Source organism: Pogona vitticeps, chromosome 3 (assembly GCF_051106095.1).
Source record: "Pogona vitticeps strain Pit_001003342236 chromosome 3, PviZW2.1, whole genome shotgun sequence".
NCBI lineage: Eukaryota > Metazoa > Chordata > Lepidosauria > Squamata > Agamidae > Pogona > Pogona vitticeps.
Window position 1 is genome coordinate 48,764,266 of NC_135785.1, and position 18,890 is coordinate 48,783,155.

General features: G+C 42.0%; 1 protein-coding gene across 6 annotated transcripts; it reads left to right on the top strand.

Annotated features, from left to right (window-relative positions):
- Nucleotides 1-5,746: 5,746 nt before the first annotated feature.
- Nucleotides 5,747-17,093, top strand: ILKAP (ILK associated serine/threonine phosphatase). 6 transcript variants are annotated; one of them, XM_072995794.2, is made up of 12 exons: nt 5,747-5,908; nt 6,572-6,637; nt 7,517-7,573; nt 7,921-8,040; nt 10,004-10,130; nt 11,293-11,399; nt 11,978-12,071; nt 12,867-12,954; nt 13,593-13,714; nt 14,513-14,632; nt 14,784-14,865; nt 15,109-15,707. In XM_072995794.2, the coding sequence occupies exons 1-12, from the start codon at nt 5,854-5,856 to the stop codon at nt 15,397-15,399; spliced, it is 1,329 nt and encodes a 442-aa protein (XP_072851895.2). In that variant the 5' UTR covers nt 5,747-5,853; the 3' UTR covers nt 15,400-15,707. The 6 variants fall into 6 exon arrangements, with proteins under 6 accessions (XP_072851895.2, XP_020643120.1, XP_078245480.1 ...); XM_020787461.3 differs by lacking the exon at nt 15,109-15,707 and adding an exon at nt 16,791-17,093 and having other exon boundaries at nt 5,748-5,908; XM_078389354.1 differs by lacking the exon at nt 15,109-15,707 and adding an exon at nt 16,791-17,093 and having other exon boundaries at nt 5,752-5,908; nt 7,921-7,936.
- Nucleotides 17,094-18,890: the final 1,797 nt, after the last annotated feature.

The following is an 18,890-nucleotide window of genomic DNA, read 5'->3' on the forward strand; positions in this document are numbered from 1 at the left end:
AGATGGGCAAAAAAATAAAGAATAAATCAGTGGTTTATTCGTGAAGGCTTTCACGGCTGGGATCTAATGGTCGTTGTGGGTTTTTTGGGCTCTTTGGCCGTGTTCTGAAGGTTGTTCTTCCTAATGTTTCGTCAGTCTCTGTGGCCGGCATCTTCAGAGAACAGCACTCTGTGCTCTCTGCTGCCCTCTGCCCAGCAGGGACAGGAGGCAGAGGGCACTGGGGGCAGCTCTGGAAGCCCAGGAAGCCAAAAGCCGCCCCGACCTCTGCGTCCGCTGCTGGCTTTAGGCTTTCCGGGCTTCCAAACCCCCTCCGCTGCCCTCTTGTCTCCTATCCCGGGTGCCTCTGCCTCCTGTGCCTGTGGGCAGAGGGCACCGGGGACAGGAGAGAGAGGGCAGCAGGTGCAGCTTTGGAAGCCCGAGAAGCCGAAAGCCACTCCGCACCCACTGCTGGCTTTCAGCTTCCCAAGCTTCCACAGAGTGCTGTCCTCTGAAGATGCCGGCCACAGAGAGTGGCGAAACGTTAGGAAGAACAAACCAGAACATGGCCAAAGAGCCCGAAAAACCCACAACAACCATCAAATCAGTGGTTCTTAACCTTTTCTTTACTATGGGCTCCCTTTAAATATCTTTTGCTGCCTTGGAACACAAAGACTTAATTCAAGATTTAAAACCCTAGTGTGCATCAAATATTTATTCAAAGTTTCTCATGAAGTGTCTTCAAATCTGGAGAGAAGAAATAAATTAATCTGTTAATGAACACACTCCTATTATAATATTCTTATTGGAATGATTCCACACAAAATTGAAATAATAATAATAATAGTCTTTAATTCTTGCTGAAGGAACTGAAATTAAAAGGACATAAAATCGCTAATACAATACACCTATACAAAAGGTCACATGAAAGCTAGAAAATGACAAGAATATAATTTGTACAAAATTGTGCCTCATTAAACAAATGTTGGGTGGGGAAAAAAGAAACATACTGTATATTCAAATAATTGAGAAGGTTGGCGCTGCATTTCACTTACAAGTCTTGTTATATCAGGCTTAATAGCTGAAACTTGTACAGTGGACCCTCAACTTACGAAGGTCCCTACTTATAACAATTTCGAGGTACAAAAAAATCCGGCTCCAAAATTTTGGGCAAGGGGGACGGGACACAGAGGGCAGCTGAGGGGGTTTGGAAGCCAAAAGCTGGCAGCGGGCGCTGAGCCGCTTTCGGCTTCCCAGACTTCCAAAGCTGCACCCGCTGCCCTCTCTCCTGTCCCCGGTGCCCTCTGCCCACGGGGACAGGAGGCAGAGGCACCGGGGACAGGAGACAAGAGGGCAGCGGAGGGGGTTTGGAAGCCCGGGAAGCCGAAAGCGGCTCCGTGCCCACTGCCAGCTTTTGGCTTCCAAACCCCCTCCGCTGCCCTCTGTCTCCCGTCCGCCTTGCCCTCTGCCTCCTGTCCCCACAGGGACAGGAAGCAGAGGGCAGCTGGGACAGGAGAGAGGACAGCGGGTACAGCTTTGGAAGCCCAGGAAGCCGAAAGCCACTCTGCGCCCGCTGCCGGCTTTCAGCTTCCCAGGCTTCCAAACTCCCTCCACTGCCCTCTGCCTCCTGTTCCCAGTGCCCTCTGCCTCCTGTCCCGGCAGGGACGGGAGGCAGAGGGCAGCAGGTGCAGCTTGGGAAGCCCGGGATTTTTTTTTCTTTGGCTAGGACAGATTAAATGGTTTTCAGTGCATTCCTATGGGAAATGGTCCCTCAACCTATGGACTTTTCGACCTGCAGCCACATAAGTCGAGGGTCCACTGTATTCTGAGTTCTGACTCTACGTTTCTCAAACAGTTCCTATACTTATTTTTAAGATAAACGAGAGCAAAGAATGATTTTTTCAAACAAGTATGTCGCTACAAAGGGCATCAATACTTTCATAGCCCTCTTTGATAATTCTGGAAAACCTGCTTGTATGTGAGGAGAGAAATTTGGAAGGGACTGTTCCTTGAACTGTAATTTCAGAGCACCATCAGTGGATATTTCTATGAGCTTGTCATCCTCTGCTGCTGTGAGCCCCTCCAGTTCATACACATTAACTGAAAACAGATCTTTAATACAGTTTTTCAGGAACAGGAAAATATTCACAGAAACTATGCTGCAAATCTTCCAAGTACCATGGCATAAGTGATGTGTCCTTCTCAGACAACTCTTCATCAGTGGAATCAAGAAAATTTGTGAGATTTGGAAATGTCTCATATTTTTGGTTCGATAGGCGATGATGCCACAATTCCAATTTTTTGATCATTGCTTCGATCTTGTTTTCAATTTGAAAAACTGTAATTTTTTCTCCTGGAAGATTTAAGTTGAGCATATTTAAATGAGTGAAGATATCTGACAGATATGCTAATTTGATTAACCAGAAAAAATCTGCCCAACAATCACTGAGGTGAAACTGCTTCTCCATGAGGAATAATCTTATTTTGTCTCAATTCCCTAAAAAGAGACAAAACTTCACAGTGTAGCAAACGTTGGTGGTGTTCATGGTCCTTCATATCTTTGCAAAGCTGTTCAAAAAGTTTTGCATTCAGTAATTTGCTTTTTGTAAAATTGACGATTTTGACCGGTTCATTCAAGGTCACTTTGTTGTTATGTCTGTGCTTTCATCCAATTGCAGTGCAAAGTAGGAGGACATGCATGTTCTTTCTATTAATCATTCCTTGAAATTGGCTGATAAATCATTGACTCGCTTCTTAACTGTGTTATTTGACAAAGATATTAAGGGAAGGGTCCTTGACATCTTTCTCATTGATCAATGCAGAAATCATGATTTATGCAGCAGGTATTATACATTCTTCAGCTATTTTGTGTGGTTTTCCGTTTTTTGCTCTTCGTTGAGAAACATCAAATGAGGCCCTCACTGCATTTTCATTGTTACAACCTCCTGCAGTCTTTTAAACCATTTTTTTTACTTTCCCCAAGCTCATGCTCCTTATTTTTGAAAAAAAAAATCAATGCTCTTTGAGGCTTTTTTTATGTTAAGCATTGAGATGTCTTCACAATTTTTAAGGTTTCATAACCTTGTTGGACAATGTCTCATAACACAATACACACCGTAGTAGTTGCTGGTCTTCAGGACCTATATATGTGAAGCCAATCAACAGATATTCCTTTCTATAACAGCAACACTTTTTATGATGACTGGAAGAAGCTTCATTTTGCTTTGAACAGAATGCACTCTCATCAATATCATCAGTTCTTTTACATTTCAAATTCAGTCAGCAATCCATTCTGAGACTTGTCCAGAATGCATTGTTACAAAATTTACTGTGATAATATCGAAAGTCACTCTACCCAAAAATAACCGAACAGTTTTATTAGCAGAAACTGAAGAAGAAACACTGTCACTAAGTCTGTCCAAACACTCACTGACTGACTCCAACTCTCTCTTCATGTGGCTTCTGTAACAAGAAATGTCACCTGTTATCTTTCAGGCACTCAGCGTAATTCACTTCCATGTTCTAACTGTATCCAGAAATATCAAACAGTTACTGTATTTGCTATCAGTTACTTTCATAACTGATTTTTTTTATTTTTGCTTGTTTTTCATGGACACAGTAGGTTAGAAAAGCCAAATTTTACACAAACAAGATAAATTAAGATTTTGTTCTATAATTCCTTTTCTTTCTTGCATGCTTTCATTCATTATTTCTATTTTAACTGTAAAAGATAATAAAAGATCAATTTTTTCTAGATTTTGTGGATCCCCTGTGAGGACCTCAGGGGTCCACGGACCACAGTTTAAGAACCTATATGTTAAATAAATTTGTGCAGTGCAAGATTCCGTTAGGTCTTTAATGCTTTTTAAGAGAACAGAATACCAAAGAAGACAATGGCCTTTGCTGTCTTATGTCATGTAAATTGATCTGCATTCAACCACCAGTAGTTAAGCAACAATCAAAGCTTGAAAAAAAATCTCTAGCAGTTATGATAAAAAGGAAAAAACTTTCCAAGCTCCAAGTACAGAAGAACACACAAATACAATCAACTTTGACAGCAAGATACTCTTTTGGGAATGGAAAGATGCATCTGAACTGAACAGACACCAACATAGCCAATCAGCACTGTTGAAATATACTGTATTGATCATCATTCCAGCAATGCATGTGCATATGCACTGCTGCAATTGGGAAATTTGCTCTCAGACTCAGTGTATTGGGCAAGTGAGTAATTTCCTTCTACATATACTGTATCCTGGGACAGTTGTGGTACACCTGATTGTAATTCCATCTAGAAAAAGTAGCATGAATTGGAGAAAAGCCAGTCTGTGGTGGCCTTTTTAACAGTCCCGGTTGAAGCAGGCATAATTAGAATAATCAACACAGGGTAGTAGAATGACAATATTGCTAGTAGGATTCTGGCTATTGTATAGGACTGCAGCGGTCTATATTCTCATATGCCGCCAAGTCACCTCTGACATATGGTTACCCTATGAATGAATGACCTCCTGAAAACTCCTGAATTAGCAACCTTCAAAGGTTCAGTCAACTGGTTGGGTAGCTCAGTGAATTACTGTAGGTATCTGGTGCAGAGTCAGATGTTAGGAGTTCAATTCCCCACTATGCATCCCAGAAAAGCCAGTCTGTGTGGCCTTGGGCAAGCTGCCCAGTCCCAGAGTGCCTCCAGAAGGAGGAAATGGTAAAATGCTTCTGACCACTCTTTATCTAGAAAACCCTGAAAAGGGCTGACAGAGATCAGAAATGAAAGGTCCAATCACATGCTCATTTTTCAGTGTGATGCATTTTACAATATAATATACATAAAAGGTAAAGGTTCCCCTTGACATTTAGTCCAGTTGTGTCCGACTCTAGGGGGCGTTACTCATCCCCGTTTCCAAGCCATAGAGCCAGCATTTGTCCGAAGACAGTTTCCATGGTTACATGGCCAGCGCGACTAGACATGGAACGCCCTTGCCTTCCCATTGAAGTGGTCCCTATTTATCTACTCGCATTTTTACATGCTTTCGAACTGCTAGGTTGGCAGGAATGACATATTATGTGCCATCAAATATCCTCAGGTAACCTTGTCAATGAACAACCTTCAAAACCTCCGTCATTCATTAACGGGGTTTGTTCAACTCTTGTAAACTCAAGGATATGATTTCCTTTATTGAGTCAATCTCATAGCTGGTCTTTCTTTTTTCCTGCTGCCTCCCGTCTTCCCTAGTATTGTCGCCACTTCAGCCATCAAATTTCTGTCCAATTTTTATTTTACAGTATTTTCCAAGGAAACGCACTTCGGGTAGCAGCACCAATATGAAATATACGGGGTTTTCTCTGACAGCTCCCAGCACAAAATACGTTTTGCCCTCTTCTCATAACCTCTCCCTTTTCCATCCCTGCCCCGCTACCCGCAACGGCCCTGGAAGCATATCCTAAAAGCACCAACGGAAAAGGCGGGAAATAACGGCCACGCCACACGCCCCCCCCCCCGAGTCACCGGCGAGAGCCAGCCCTGCTTTTGGCCGGCGGGAAGGCCATAGAGCTAAAAGTAAGGCAGAGCGGAAACCATCCGCGCAACAATCTAGGTCAACAACGTCAAAGTCACAGAACATTCCAGCCCCGCCCCCGCCCCGCGCGACTGACCTATAAAAAGGCCTATTTTTGTTCTACTTCCGAAGGAAGGTGCTCGTAGCCACGCCCCTTAAGGAAACGCAGGCCCAGGAGGGAAAGCGCAACCAATGAGAAACAGGGTATGATTCCGTTTACCCGGATGATTGGCAGCTACGTCGACCTTTGCGAGAGGAGGAGGAGGAGGAAGCGGCTTAGGGTGGCCGCTGCCGCCGCCGCCGCCGCCGCCGCCAAGTTTAAGGCTGGATGGATCTGTTCGGGGACCTTCCGGAGCCGACACCTCCGGTAGCGGTAGCAGTAGGTAAGCGAGCAGTGCCTTCTGGAGGCCAGACTGCGCCACTGGCTTGGGGAGAAGGTATCCCTGGGTGGTCGGCCTGAATCTCCGGGAGGTCTAAGAACCGCTTCCCGGCTCGGCTTCTCCCTCTCTCTCCTGGGAGCCTGAAGTTCTTGGCCTAGGAGGCGACAAGTGCCCGTGCGGAGCCTTTCCTGGGACCATCCTCCCTCGCCTGCCTCCATTAGCGACGGCTCCAGTTTCTCCAGGGTGGCTGCTCTTTTCTGATTGAAATAATGGCCAGCATTGGCTCCTCTTGGCCAAACATGCTGCAGGACGCATGCGCATGTGGACCCCGTCCCTCGGTGCACGCGCCGCGTAGTGACAGGAGGGCACCCGCGCGAGACGAGGCGCGGTTTCAGACGCGCGCGCGCGCGCACACACACACAGGCGCAGGTTGCTTCTGCATGGGTAGCCTCCCTGCTGATGATCTCTGCTGAGAGCATCACGAACTTCCCAAAGTCTGTGGAGCAGTGATGGCCACGGGTGGGAGGGGGGGAAGGGGCGGCAGCCATTCATTCGGTCACCCCCGGAATTTGGGGTGCGATTTTCCAAGCACCAGCCCAGTGTTTGGTTAAATGTGCCCCCAGTGGTTATGTATCTTTTCTTTTATGTTGTAATGTGCTTTTCTAGAAAAGGAAGGTCAGAAAGGATCCGTGCTTTTTGATGATCTTCCACCAGTCTGTAGCACCAATTTGGGTATGACTCTTGTTTATATCTTGTCTTTCACTTATCTCTTGTGTGTTAGAAAGAGTTAGATGGACTCCTTGCACGTTTTTGCTATATGGCGAAAGATGCCATCCTGGCTTTAATTGAACACTGTGCATCTGTTAGCTTTATATATATGTATTCCTAATGCTTTCAGTACGGAGTGGTCTACACTCTAGCCGCTTAGAGTGGTCATGTTACCAGATAGGCGGGATATAAATAGAATAAATAAATAAATAACTGACCAACAGAATAATCTTATATGTGTCTATACAATAAGATTCATAGTAGTTTGCCTCTAGGTAAGTAGGTCTCCTGCCAACCTAGCAGTTTGAAAGCATGTAAAAATGCGAGTAGATAAATAGGTACCACCTCAGTGGGAAGGTAACGGCGTTCCGTGTCTGGTTGCGCTGGCCAGGTGATCACGGAAACTCTCTTTGGACAAACGTTGGCTCTATGGCTTGGAAACGGAGATGAGCACCACACCCTAGAGTCGGACACAACTGGACTAAATGTCAAGGGGAACCTTTACCTTTGCCTAAGTAGCTGTTAAAACCCTAGTTAAAACCCACCCCCACCCCCCAGTCCTTTGTCCATCTAACAAGCCTATTCAGGCCAGGAGAAAGTGAAACCATCGTGGAGGATGTATCAGGGGTCTCCTGCCAACTCTCCTCAGACTGAAGAAGCTACTTGGATGAGTAGTGAAATGTTTCAACCTAGTAAGAAAGAAGTCCAGTTGCCATGGCTCAACTTCCAGATAAACAGGCAAAATAGGCAAAAGTTTAGATGTAATTTTTTGTTGATAGGATGGGCGTTTTGTCTGTGAAACTAGCTCAGAAACCTAAGTTTTCAATATGTGTTTTCTTTCAGGGGCAGGGAGCTCTTTGCTTTTTGATGATCTCCCACCTGCTAGCAGTGGAAATGCAGGTAAGCAGGTCTCCATGTTTTTTTTTGCCTTTCATTGCATTGCCATAATAAGGTCAAGTGCAAGAAGGAATGCTTGAGGAGTGCACACCTGAGTCTGCAAATGTTGATTAACCTTAGCACTGAAACAAATGATTACAGAAGAATATTATTGAAGTCAAATTATGGTAATAAAAGGGCTAATCTTGAATTGTAGGAGAGAAACAAAAATGCGGTGCTGTTCTAAAACATCTATCAGACTGTAATAGCAGCAAGAGTTATAGTGTACTTTTGTGGCACTAGTAAAAAAAAAGAAATTGTTAATTATTAAAGAGCAAAATAATACCATAGTAATGCATTTTGTTTTCCAGATTCACATCTCACAGAGCAAGTTTCTCTTCCTTTGAGCTATGGGAAGGGAGAGAAGAGGAAATCTACTGAGGGAGAGAAGAATGGGAGTGAAGAACTTGTGGAAAAGAAAGTTTGTAAAGGTTTTCAGACAATCTGAAACCAAATATTTTTCTGTTCTAGTGCTACCTTAAATCATGGTAAAGATGACATTGTTTCCTTAACAGTGTCCTGATGACAGTTGTGCGTAGGAATGTGAGGAGCTGCTGGTCTAGGGTTGAACTCTTACTGAGCCCTCCCCTCCCCACAAAGAAAGTGTTCCCTCTTCCTTGTGGATACTGCTACAAACTCCTTTTCACTTGCTGGTTACTAGAGTACCTGTCTCATATTTGTATTATGCACATCCTGCTAAGGAACTTAGAGCTAAAGTGTACACAAGGTCCTTTTTTTTCTTTACAGCTCTTGTTTCAGTTGGTTAGCAGTGGTACTGTTTCATTTTATTTTTTAAATTAAATGTATTTATTGTCTTTCAGTTAACATGATCACTGAAGTGTCTTGCAGTAGGAACATTAACAAGTAGAATTCAAAAGAGGCAATGTGGGTAAACTGTTGTCTCAGGTTAAGTGAAGATTTGAAACCCATTCTTTTTACCAGCTCTGCTGCATGAGCTCCCTTTTCAATGACAAATACATATCCTGATGTTTCTTACAGTGTAACCTGGCACACCGCTGTGCATGTCCACATTTCTTCTGCTTGCATATGAGGCTTTTGGGGGCTGATCTCAGCCAGGCTAAAGTATAAAAATCAAACTGTGTGTCTGAATTTCCCACCAGAATTGTGGTGTGTTCCTGTTTGCATTTGTTTGCTTCTACAAATAGCGCTTGCATTTATTATAGTCCCCAGAGTGCACCATTGTTCACTCCGCCATGGCATTTGCCTGAAATACAATTGTCTGGTCTGGCCATGCAGTTGCTAACCTACTACTGTTTTACAGGCTTTACAAGTTCAAAATATGTACATTAGTGGATTCCAATTCAATGAAGCAGTTTTCTTTCAATATTTTTGTCTGTCTTTGACAATATTTCTGGCTCTGAAAGCTATGCTGAGAACTTTCTGTCTCATTTGACAGGCCTTACTAGAGCATTCTAATTAGTGTGTTCTGCTATATGGCTTTTAAGAACCAGAGGAGTAATAATAAATAACAGTCTTAGAACTGCAAAACCAGAAGGAACCCTATGGATCATTGAGTTCAGCTCCTGTCAAGGAGGTACAGTGGGGAATCGAGCAGCCAATTTCTGGCTCTGCAGCCAGATACTTAAACCACTGAGCTATCCAGTGGTTACTCCTTATGTGGTGGTCACAGGACGCCCCTTCACCCACAGGTGCCATCATCTGGATTTAAAGCCAGAATGGACAACTATGACCCTCCAGATGTTTTGACATAAAGCTCCCATCAACCCTACAGTGCATAAGTAATGCTTAGAGATGATAGCACTTACAGTCCAACACAAAACAAAGAAAATCAAGAACTTGAGGGACCTCTCTAGCTCACCATTGACTTAAATCTTCGAAACAGTCTGAGGAAAAGAATTTTTTTCAGAATGCTGCTTCTCTAGCTTTGTTATATACAGTGGTGCCCCACTTGACGACGATAATCCGTTCCATTAAAATCGCTGTTAAGCGATAGCGTCGTCAAGCGAAAGGAAAAAACCATTGAAATGCATTGAAAACCGGTTCAATACATTCCAATGGGTGAAATACCTCATTGTCCAGTGAAGATCCTCCATAGGGGAAGTCATTTTCGGTCGCTGTCTTCCAGAAATAGGTCTGGAAAACAGCAGGTGGCCATTTTGAAACCCAATGATCAGCTGTTTTTGATCGTCGTAATGCGAAGAATTGGTTCCCGAAGCAGGGAACCGTTCATCGTAAAATGGATTTTCCCCATTCAATCATCGTTTTGCGATCGCAAAAACCTCATCGTGAAGTGATTTCGTTGTGGAGCGGGGTAATCGTCAAGCGGGGCATCACTTTAACTGTTTTGATTAGGTGTGGAATGAGCATTTGGGATTAAATTTGATGTGTAGTTTTACTTGGTTTTTTCTTTAGGCTCTGCAGGAATATTTGGTCTGAAAGGTTATGTGGCAGAGAGGAAAGGTGAACGAGAAGAGATGCAAGATGCCCATGTTATTCAAAATGACATAACAGAGGAGTGCAGCCCCTTACCATCTCAGATGTGAGTCTTAACTTTCTGAACACTTGTTTTTAACTCCTGTGCATTTGTTCCTTTCCATGGTATGCAAGGATGGTGCTTTATTACTTTATATGGATGGAGATTTTGAACCCGGCCAGTTTGATGTCTGGAAATGGTGTGTGGGACATCTTTTTCTTGTGTTACTGTAATCATACAGAGATGTGTGAACACACACTCTCACACTCCAACATGGCCCTCATTTTACATACTGATTTTGGTAAATGCAAGAGAAAATTTCAGAGGCATCTAGAAATGTACTTTTCAATCAGAATCCTTAACAGACAAGGTCTGGAATTAAAGTTGAGAAGTATTCTTTAGAGAATAAGGTTCAGCTTTCAGGTGTCTAGTTAATAATGTGGGGCATTGATAATTTGAAAAGTATGTTTAAACTAGGGTTTTAACAGCTAATCTAAGAACCTATCTGCTAGCTTCAAACTAACATCCCTTCAGGCACCCTTTTTGTCTTCTTTAGCAGGATCTTTTGATGCTGTTGACACTATGGGTTGCTTCTCATGTTAACAAAGTTTGTAATGGCACTTTCTTCCTAAATGGAACATTAAAATGAGATATGTAGGGATGTTTCATATAATAATAAAAAACCAAAATCCCGTAACAGACCTGTTGAATCTATTGCTGAATGATACCGGAGAGTAGTAATCAAATTCACTGTAGCTTGTGGTCAGCAGACCAAACAGTTGAATTTAGCCCAAAATGTATGTTTCTTCAAATTTCTGCTCACCACCCACTAATTGGGCTGCTTCTTCTCTGTTTTTATTTTGAGATATTTGTGTTTTATGGTCCTTGGAAGACAACTGTCCCTGTCAATGAACGTTCAGCAATATGTAAAATGTTATTTCCTTCATATCGATATTAATGTCTTTCTGTAGCTTATATGTCAGTGGAGCTCTGTACTGACAGTTGTGAGATGCATGCCTTTGTCTTCAAAGGACTAGGAATCTCTGTTATTCAGAGTGTGGGCAGCAGAAAATATGAGTTTTGCACAAGACCAGTGGGGTGTGTGCTCATGAAATTTCATGGTGATAAGGGGGAGTTTTTCCAGTGGTTCTGTTGGCCCAATACATCTTCAGTCTTTCGGTCAGCTGAAGGGTCAGTCCATCAGCCTATGTCTGTCTTCTTTTTACAGTTCCCGGGTCTCATACTTTGCTGTCTTTGATGGTCATGGAGGAATTCGTGCTTCAAACTATGCAGCACAGAATCTCCATCAAAACCTGATTAAAAAATTCCCTAAAGGTAATGGTGGGTTCTCCCAGCTGAAGAGTTTGTACTCTCTGTCTGGTTGATGCTACCGACTAGAGTTGACCTCTTGAATTTGTGGGATTTATCTAAATATTGACTCACCATTCATCAACCAATATAGTGGATGTATTCCAATTGGGGGCTAGGAGTTGAATTTGGGTCAAGCAGTTGGGGGAAGTCTGGGAGGAGAGTGCAGTGGGCTGTAGTAGGACACTTTCTTACTGAAGATGAGAGATTGGTAAAATGATTGAGAATGAGAAGTGACCAGAACTTTACAAGTTGCCTGTGTTTATTATAGTAAATAACAGTATTTGGTAGTTATGGTGGTACTGCTAACCATGCATATCTTTAAGAATGGAAGAGGTGTTGTTGTATCCTGTAGGGTTGTAGACTCAGCTGTTGAAGGCAGTTGTAGAATTTGCTGAATGCATAGTTTTAATATGTGTTGAGAAAAAAATGGTAACACTAGATAGGAACTTACAGTAGCTTACTTATCACAGAATATGTGTGGCCTGCTTCAGACAAGTATTAAACGTGGCTGATTGTGCTTTTGGGGGGGCATTATATAACAGGAGAAGTGCCCAGTGTGGAGAAAGTGATAAGAAGATGCCTTCTGGATACTTTCAAACACACTGATGAAGAATTTCTCAAGCAGGCTTCCAGCCAGTAAGTACAAATTTGACAATTGTTATGATGGCGTGAAGAATTTTTCAGTCTGTGTCGCTTTAGAAATGACGGGAGGGGTACTGCATCCTTGAATTCTTCCCCATGTCAGACAATTCCTGCTCTTGCTAGCAGCTCAAGATGAACTCTAACTAGGGATGCTGAAAAATTTCATATAATTCTTTTTTTAAAAGCAGCCAAGTTCACTAGCATTTGCTGGACCTAGTTAGTATATGGAACAGAGCAGGTATTTTTTGGATTCTGCAATTCAATTTTAGGAGAAGTTTGTACACAAAATGTGTATACACAGAAGTGTTCAAAATGTCCACATCAGAGAAAAGTGTATCAAATGTTATAGGAAGCTGTGTACAAAAATACACATTTGTTTTATGTTTTTAGGAAAAAGTTCTGAATGAAGCTGGTGTTCATGTGAAAATGGGAAAATAATACAAGGAGGACTATGCGGGCTGCAAAATCCACTGGGGGAGCACTTTTCCCATCCCTCTTTTAGCATATGTGGTATAAGGAGATTTACATAAGTAACTTCCTATATCACTTCAGATTGCAAGGAGGACAGTGTCATGTGTTTTCCAAATACCGCAGAAAAAAACACCAAGGGGCAAATTGCTAGTTAGGATTGTTTTGATTTGCTGTTGGGGTTGGAATTCTCTTAAACACACCTTTTGAGTTGTGGTTTCCAACCTCTTCACCATGTAGCTGGAATCTTGGAACAGGTTTGGAATGTGCCTCAAAGAAGAAGTGGGGTCATTTTTTGCTCCCAAATTCTTCTGTTTGTAGGAAACCTGCCTGGAAGGATGGCTCCACAGCAACCTGCGTGCTGGTGATTGATAATACTCTGTATATTGCCAACCTTGGAGATAGCCGGGTAAGTAATACTGGCAGTTGTATTTTTGGTATACATTGAATAAAAATGTTCCATTCCCACTAGGCTAAATTTGATGGGGGAACAACATCTACTGGCCAAACTGCTTCTGTAAGCAGAGTCAGGAAGGTGATCCCATATCCCCACTTTAACCCCCATATACACACCCCACATTTGTTCAGGATAGACAGGTTCTCAGACTCTCCTTTGAGGTGGTTTTCTGGTGCCACCATGGGAAAGACTATTCTGGCACTGAAGTGCCATCATAAGGTTGCATTTTGGTCAGTGTGAGATACTATAACAGGCACATCTGACTGCAGCCATTCTCTTTCTAGTATGTTCCCCAATGGCAAATACATTGCCCTAAACTCTTCCTTGGAGAAAATGTGCCTGACGGTAGTTCTGCGTTCTTTCGTGTTTTCTAAGTGAGCGCTAGGTGTCGCTGTGAGCCTAGTGATGGCTAAGCCTTTTTTTTCAAGATCGGTTCAGCTCAGTCCAAGTTCAGGAAATGACTAGTGGCTGCTGCTGAGAATTTGCTTACAACTTTGGTTTTAGTATAGCTGTGTCCTGTATACCCCAGGCAGAGACTTTGAGTCTAAAATAGTTACTCCTTGCTCACAAGGATTTTTGTGTCAGTGCAGGCGATTCTGTGTCGTTACAACGAAGAGAGTCAGAAACATACAGCTTTAAGTCTGAGTAAGGAGCACAACCCAACTCAGTATGATGAGCGGATGAGGATCCAGAAGGCTGGAGGGAATGTCAGGTAATACATTAAGGAAGCAGAACATCAAGGTGAGATCAGGATGAGTCCCAGGTCTCCTTTTTGGAGTGGCAGGATACTCAGTTGGCTCCTCACCAGCATTTAGGTTTCTGAACAGCAGCTGAGATCTTGCTGTGTTTCCACCCCCTGTGGTGCCTGTTTCCATCTGCAGCATGGCAGAGACCTGCAAATGTATACTCAGCAAGTCTGGCATTCTTAAATTTATTCAAAACCCTAAGTTTAGAAACAAGATAGTTTGAATGCAGTTGACTGATTTTTTTTAATTTAGCATTTTTCTGATGATGAAAATATATTAAACTATAAAATTATAGAAACATGGAGGTGTGTGTGGGAGAATCTCATTATGAATTCAGTTTTTTCAGAACTTGGTCAAAACTCTTCTGGGATTAGAAATTTACACTGGCCATGCTGGCTAGGAAATCCTTGGAATTACAGTCCAAGAGAATAACTTTTCCACATTCAGGCCTTTTATGCAAGCAAGCCAATTTAAGTGTTGAGATTACTGCTTTTCATCTGGATGATCAGAAGCCAAATAGTATTTTCACGTTTCAAAACCATAGTTCTTCCTTCTTTCCAAAGGTATAAGCTAGCCATTTCCGCTGTGGCACTACTTTGGTATGCTAGACTACAAATGTCATCATTTCCAGCCACTGACTATCAGCTTAGGTGGTGGGTGTTGTAGTCAAAGAATATCTGGAGCCTGATGTTCAGAACCAGGCCACATTTTGAGAGGTTTAACCTTGTGACATACTTCCCTTTGTGCTTGGTTCTCCTTTTCAGGGAAGGCCGAGTCCTGGGTGTCCTGGAGGTCTCTCGCTCCATCGGGGATGGTCAATACAAACGGTTTGGGGTCATCTCTGTGCCAGACATCAAACGCTGCCAACTAACACATAATGACAGGTAAAACTGGGTCAGACCCACATTAATAAGAATATAAGTCTTTTTAATGTTTTCTGTCAACAAATGCTAGACCTCAAAGTATGATCGTTACTATTGTTATTTGCCTTAAAAGTTTTGTATAGAACTTATGAGTAATTAATTACTCTTCCAGGTTTATTCTGTTGGCTTGTGATGGTCTCTTCAAGGTCTTCTCACCAGAAGAAGCTGTGAATTTCATCATGTCTTGTTTGGAGGTGAGGGTTAACTCTGTGTATTAGCTTTAATATGAAATGGTGCTACTTTTGGGAAAAGAAATTTGCAATAGAAAAACGTCCTTTAGTGTGCATTCAGAGGATAACTTGGCCATAGTGCTTCTTGATTTGCTTCCTGTGGATTTATTACTTCACAGCTTCCTTAGCACTAATAAGGTAAGTTTTTTTGCTGTCTTTTCAGGTCCTATATTTAGGATTTTTTTCACTATGAAATTATTCTTACAGCCATCCACAAATAAAGTATTTCTGCCATACATCAATGGGGTCATGGACTGCATGGGGAAACTTTTGAAAAACCACAACCTACAAACAGTACTCAGGGCCACCACAGCAATACAACAAATGTTACGGTCAGCAAAGGACAAATGGGGCCCCCTCACCACTGCAAGAGTATACCGGATACTTTGCAATTGTGGCCAGGTAAATATTGGAACTACAAAACACAGCATTCACACCAGAATCAAAGAACTAGAGGCACTGCAGACTAAAACAACTAGTAAAATCGGCAGTAGCTGAACATTCCCTAAAATAAACTGCACATGAAATTCTGTTTCAAAACACAGAAGTACTGGACAACACCAGCAATCATTATGTTAGACTATACAGGGAAGCCATTGAAATCCACAAACATCAGCACAGCTTCAACAAAAAAGAAGAAAGTCTAAAGCCTGGCTCCCAACACTGAAAAATACAGCATGCAAAAAGATCAACAAACTCTACCCAACCACAAGGACCAGTGCACACAAAACACTAGCTAACGACACCAATCAATCATAGTGACAGATTCTCTCCCCCTTATCACAACAATACACCCACAACAAAAACACGCTGATCACCATAATCACCCTATCTCCTGAAAAGGACAAAAGCTGATCCCACAGCTATAAATACTCAACTATCCAACAAACTGCACCAGAGCACAGAGTTCTGTCTCCTGTCCTCTGAAGATGCTGGCCACAGAGACTGGCGAAACGTTAGGAAGTAAAACCTCAAGAACATGGGCAAACAGCCCGGAAAACCCACAACAACTATTCTTACTTCTCTTTTCTTCTCTATTTGCTGCCACATTTGCTGAATTTACCCAGAGCTTCAAAATAATTATTCACAGTTTTACTCATAGTTTCAAAATTCTAGTGGCAGCCCTGCTTGGTGTTCACAGAATATGGAGAATGAACATTGTTTTCTGACTCTCATGCTCTCTGTCTCTCAGCGAGCACTGTAAAGCTGGAAATGTGAACAAGGCAGAATATAGGAATACTGTTGAGGTAACATGGTGGGGTATTTTGCCTCCTGTCTGAATACAGAAAAGGTCCTTTTTCAGGTTGGAAAAATGTGCACAGCTTGCTTGCTTGCTATGCATGATGTGTGTTTTTCAACAAAATCCCCTCAAGTGATGGCTAGTAATTAATTGCAATTAAGGGAATTCTAAAAGATGAGGTTCTGTCTTATAGCAGAATTCTGGCTGTCATGAAAGGCCTGCAATTATTATAATTGTATTCCTTCTGCTTGAAACAGAGGATAAATATTTGTGGGATTTACCATATCTGTCCCAAATGACTAGCCTTAGATACTGTGCACCTTGATAGGAGATTGGGGGGTGGCAGCAGGATTTATTAATATTAATGTTTTAATGACTTTTTAATATAGGGTATTATTATATTTCCTATGTTAATGGTTTTAATGTTTTTAAAGTTTTAGTATTGTTGTACACCACTCAGAGACCACTGATAATTGTGCGGCTAAAAAAATCTTGTAAATAAATATTTGCTGCAGGAAGAAAATGGGATGGTCTGGTCTCTATCAAGTTACAAGTTGAGGGGGAAAAAACTAGAGCTTACATCTCTCCTATTAATTATAACCGTGGTAGCAACCATCCATCTTGTGCATTATGTTCCACTTCTTAACAGGATAAAACTATTCCTGCAAGAGATCCCAAGTCAGCCACTGATGCTCGGTATGAAGCAGCCTGTAACCGGTTGGCCAACAAAGCAGTGCAGCGAGGATCTGCAGATAATGTCACAGTGGTGGTTGTCGGGATTGAACAGTGATGGAAGAATATGTGTAAATGAGGTCCTTAGCAGCATGCATTGGATTTAATCAAACAAGTTAGTGTGTTTGTGAGTGTGTGCGTGTGTGTGTTTAGGGTTTTGGTGTGTTCTCTTCCTCTTGTATTGTCTTATTTGTAAATAAAAGGTTTGTTTGTTTTTCTATCTGTTTGGATCAATTCCTTGTTTCATGGGATCAAACTGAATGAGGTGGGGTCATCTAACACTGTTAGATGGGTAGATCTCTTAGACTGATCCTCACTAGCTGTATTGTTCATAGTACTGTCTCTTACCAAACATATTTGGCAGGTCTAAGGCAGCTTTTTTGCATTCCCAAAACAACGGATTGCCAGAAATGCCCAAGTGTGGTGATGGAGGAAATCGAACTGAAAGTGTCTACTGGGCCACTTTCATTTTGAAATACTAGTATATTGGGATGTGAACAGGTGCATGGGAGACCTGAAGCATGTTTTGAAAGTAACAGTTCACCTTTTTTTCCTAGAAGAAGAGGACTGGGGGAGGGCCAGAGGACACACAAATAACCTGGGAGGCATGCAGTTGTGAATCCAGGGCCACTTGTTGACCACCACTGGTACAAAGTGTGAATGGTTTTGGCTAGATTCTAGGGGCATGGGCTCTGCCTTGGATTTGAGGTTGATGGATGCTTATTCTGGGTGTTGCTGTCTTTATAATTCTATACCAGATGTAAATTAGTGGGAACAGCTTTTGTTTAAATCCTTAGAAGGTTGGGCTATTGGTATAACTGTCTAACTTTGTACCCAGAATTAATCATACTTGGGGTAGACTCCAACAGAATCTACGTTAGTCATCACAAAACAGAGCTCCTGTTTATTTTAGGTAGCTTTCTCTAATCAAGCCTGGATCCAGTCATTTATGAAGCAGGCAAATACAGATATTAACTATTTTCTAAAATACTGTACCAGATTTCCATACTCTTATTTTTTTATGAGAGGTAATCAAAGAACATTAACACAAATGAGAGAATCCTTTACTTTATGCCCATAACAACTCGGGTTTCCTAGAAGAATGCTAAACGGCATCAGAGGAAGGAACTGACAGGCTGAAATCCTGTTATGCAGGTTTGCAAACAATGTAAGGTTTGGAAGCGAAGAAATCTCCATAGGCATTATCTGTTACATACAAAGTTGCATGACTTGGCATGCAACAGATAACGCCTGTGAAAATTTCTTAATATATGGCAATTTGTGTCTAAACATTACACTGTTTGCATAGATGTTTTCAGCCACTGAGATTGGTGACTTTATAATTATAATTATAATTCAGAGGTCAGAATGCGGTGTATTTTGAGAAACTTGGTTGAGGCCATGAATTGGTAGTTCTTTTCCAGGAATTCTTACTGTAAACAGGTTCGTACATGGATGCAGGCAAGTCTTGGCATTCACACATACGTGTATGTGGACAAAGAGTATCCCAATGGATAGCTCTCCATGACTTTTTTTCTTGTATGGCTGTTAAATTGTGTCCATCAAAAACTGCCTTCCTGAACACAATGAAAGCCAATATGTACCTTATCTGTCAATACGAAACTCACTTTCTTGTGTGCAGGTATTATTGTACTGAGTTAGTTAATGCAGTACATGTAAAATCTGACTTTCTTAGGAAACAAATATCTGAGACCAGCAAAAGTGTAGGGGGGGGGTTACACTTGTTGGTGTAGGATGGGTTCATTTGTGTAATGCTAGCTTTTGTATTCTGTTTTTTGGAGGTTAATTGTATTGTCTTTGTGGCAAGTGGGGATTGTATCATTAACAGTTTACACACTGGTTCAGTCTGCAAAAGATTATGAAACAAAAATTGTAGGGATTCTCAAGGTTCACAGATGCATGTACCTGTCATGGCATCTCATTATTAGATTACTGGCACTTAAATGAACAAATAATCACTAGAAAAGCATTCTGGATGAACTGACATTGGGTGATT

Excerpts from the sequence above, each read along its gene's own strand:
- ILKAP (XM_072995794.2), top strand. The coding sequence starts at position 5,854 with ATGGATCTGTTCGGGGACCTTCCGGAGCCGACACCTCCGGTAGCGGTA. Across the intron at positions 5,909-6,571 it reads TCCGGTAGCGGTAGCAGTAG|AAAAGGAAGGTCAGAAAGGA; the intron begins GTAAGCGAGCAG and ends GTGCTTTTCTAG. Across the intron at positions 8,041-10,003 it reads GGAAAAGAAAGTTTGTAAAG|GCTCTGCAGGAATATTTGGT; the intron begins GTTTTCAGACAA and ends TTTTTTCTTTAG.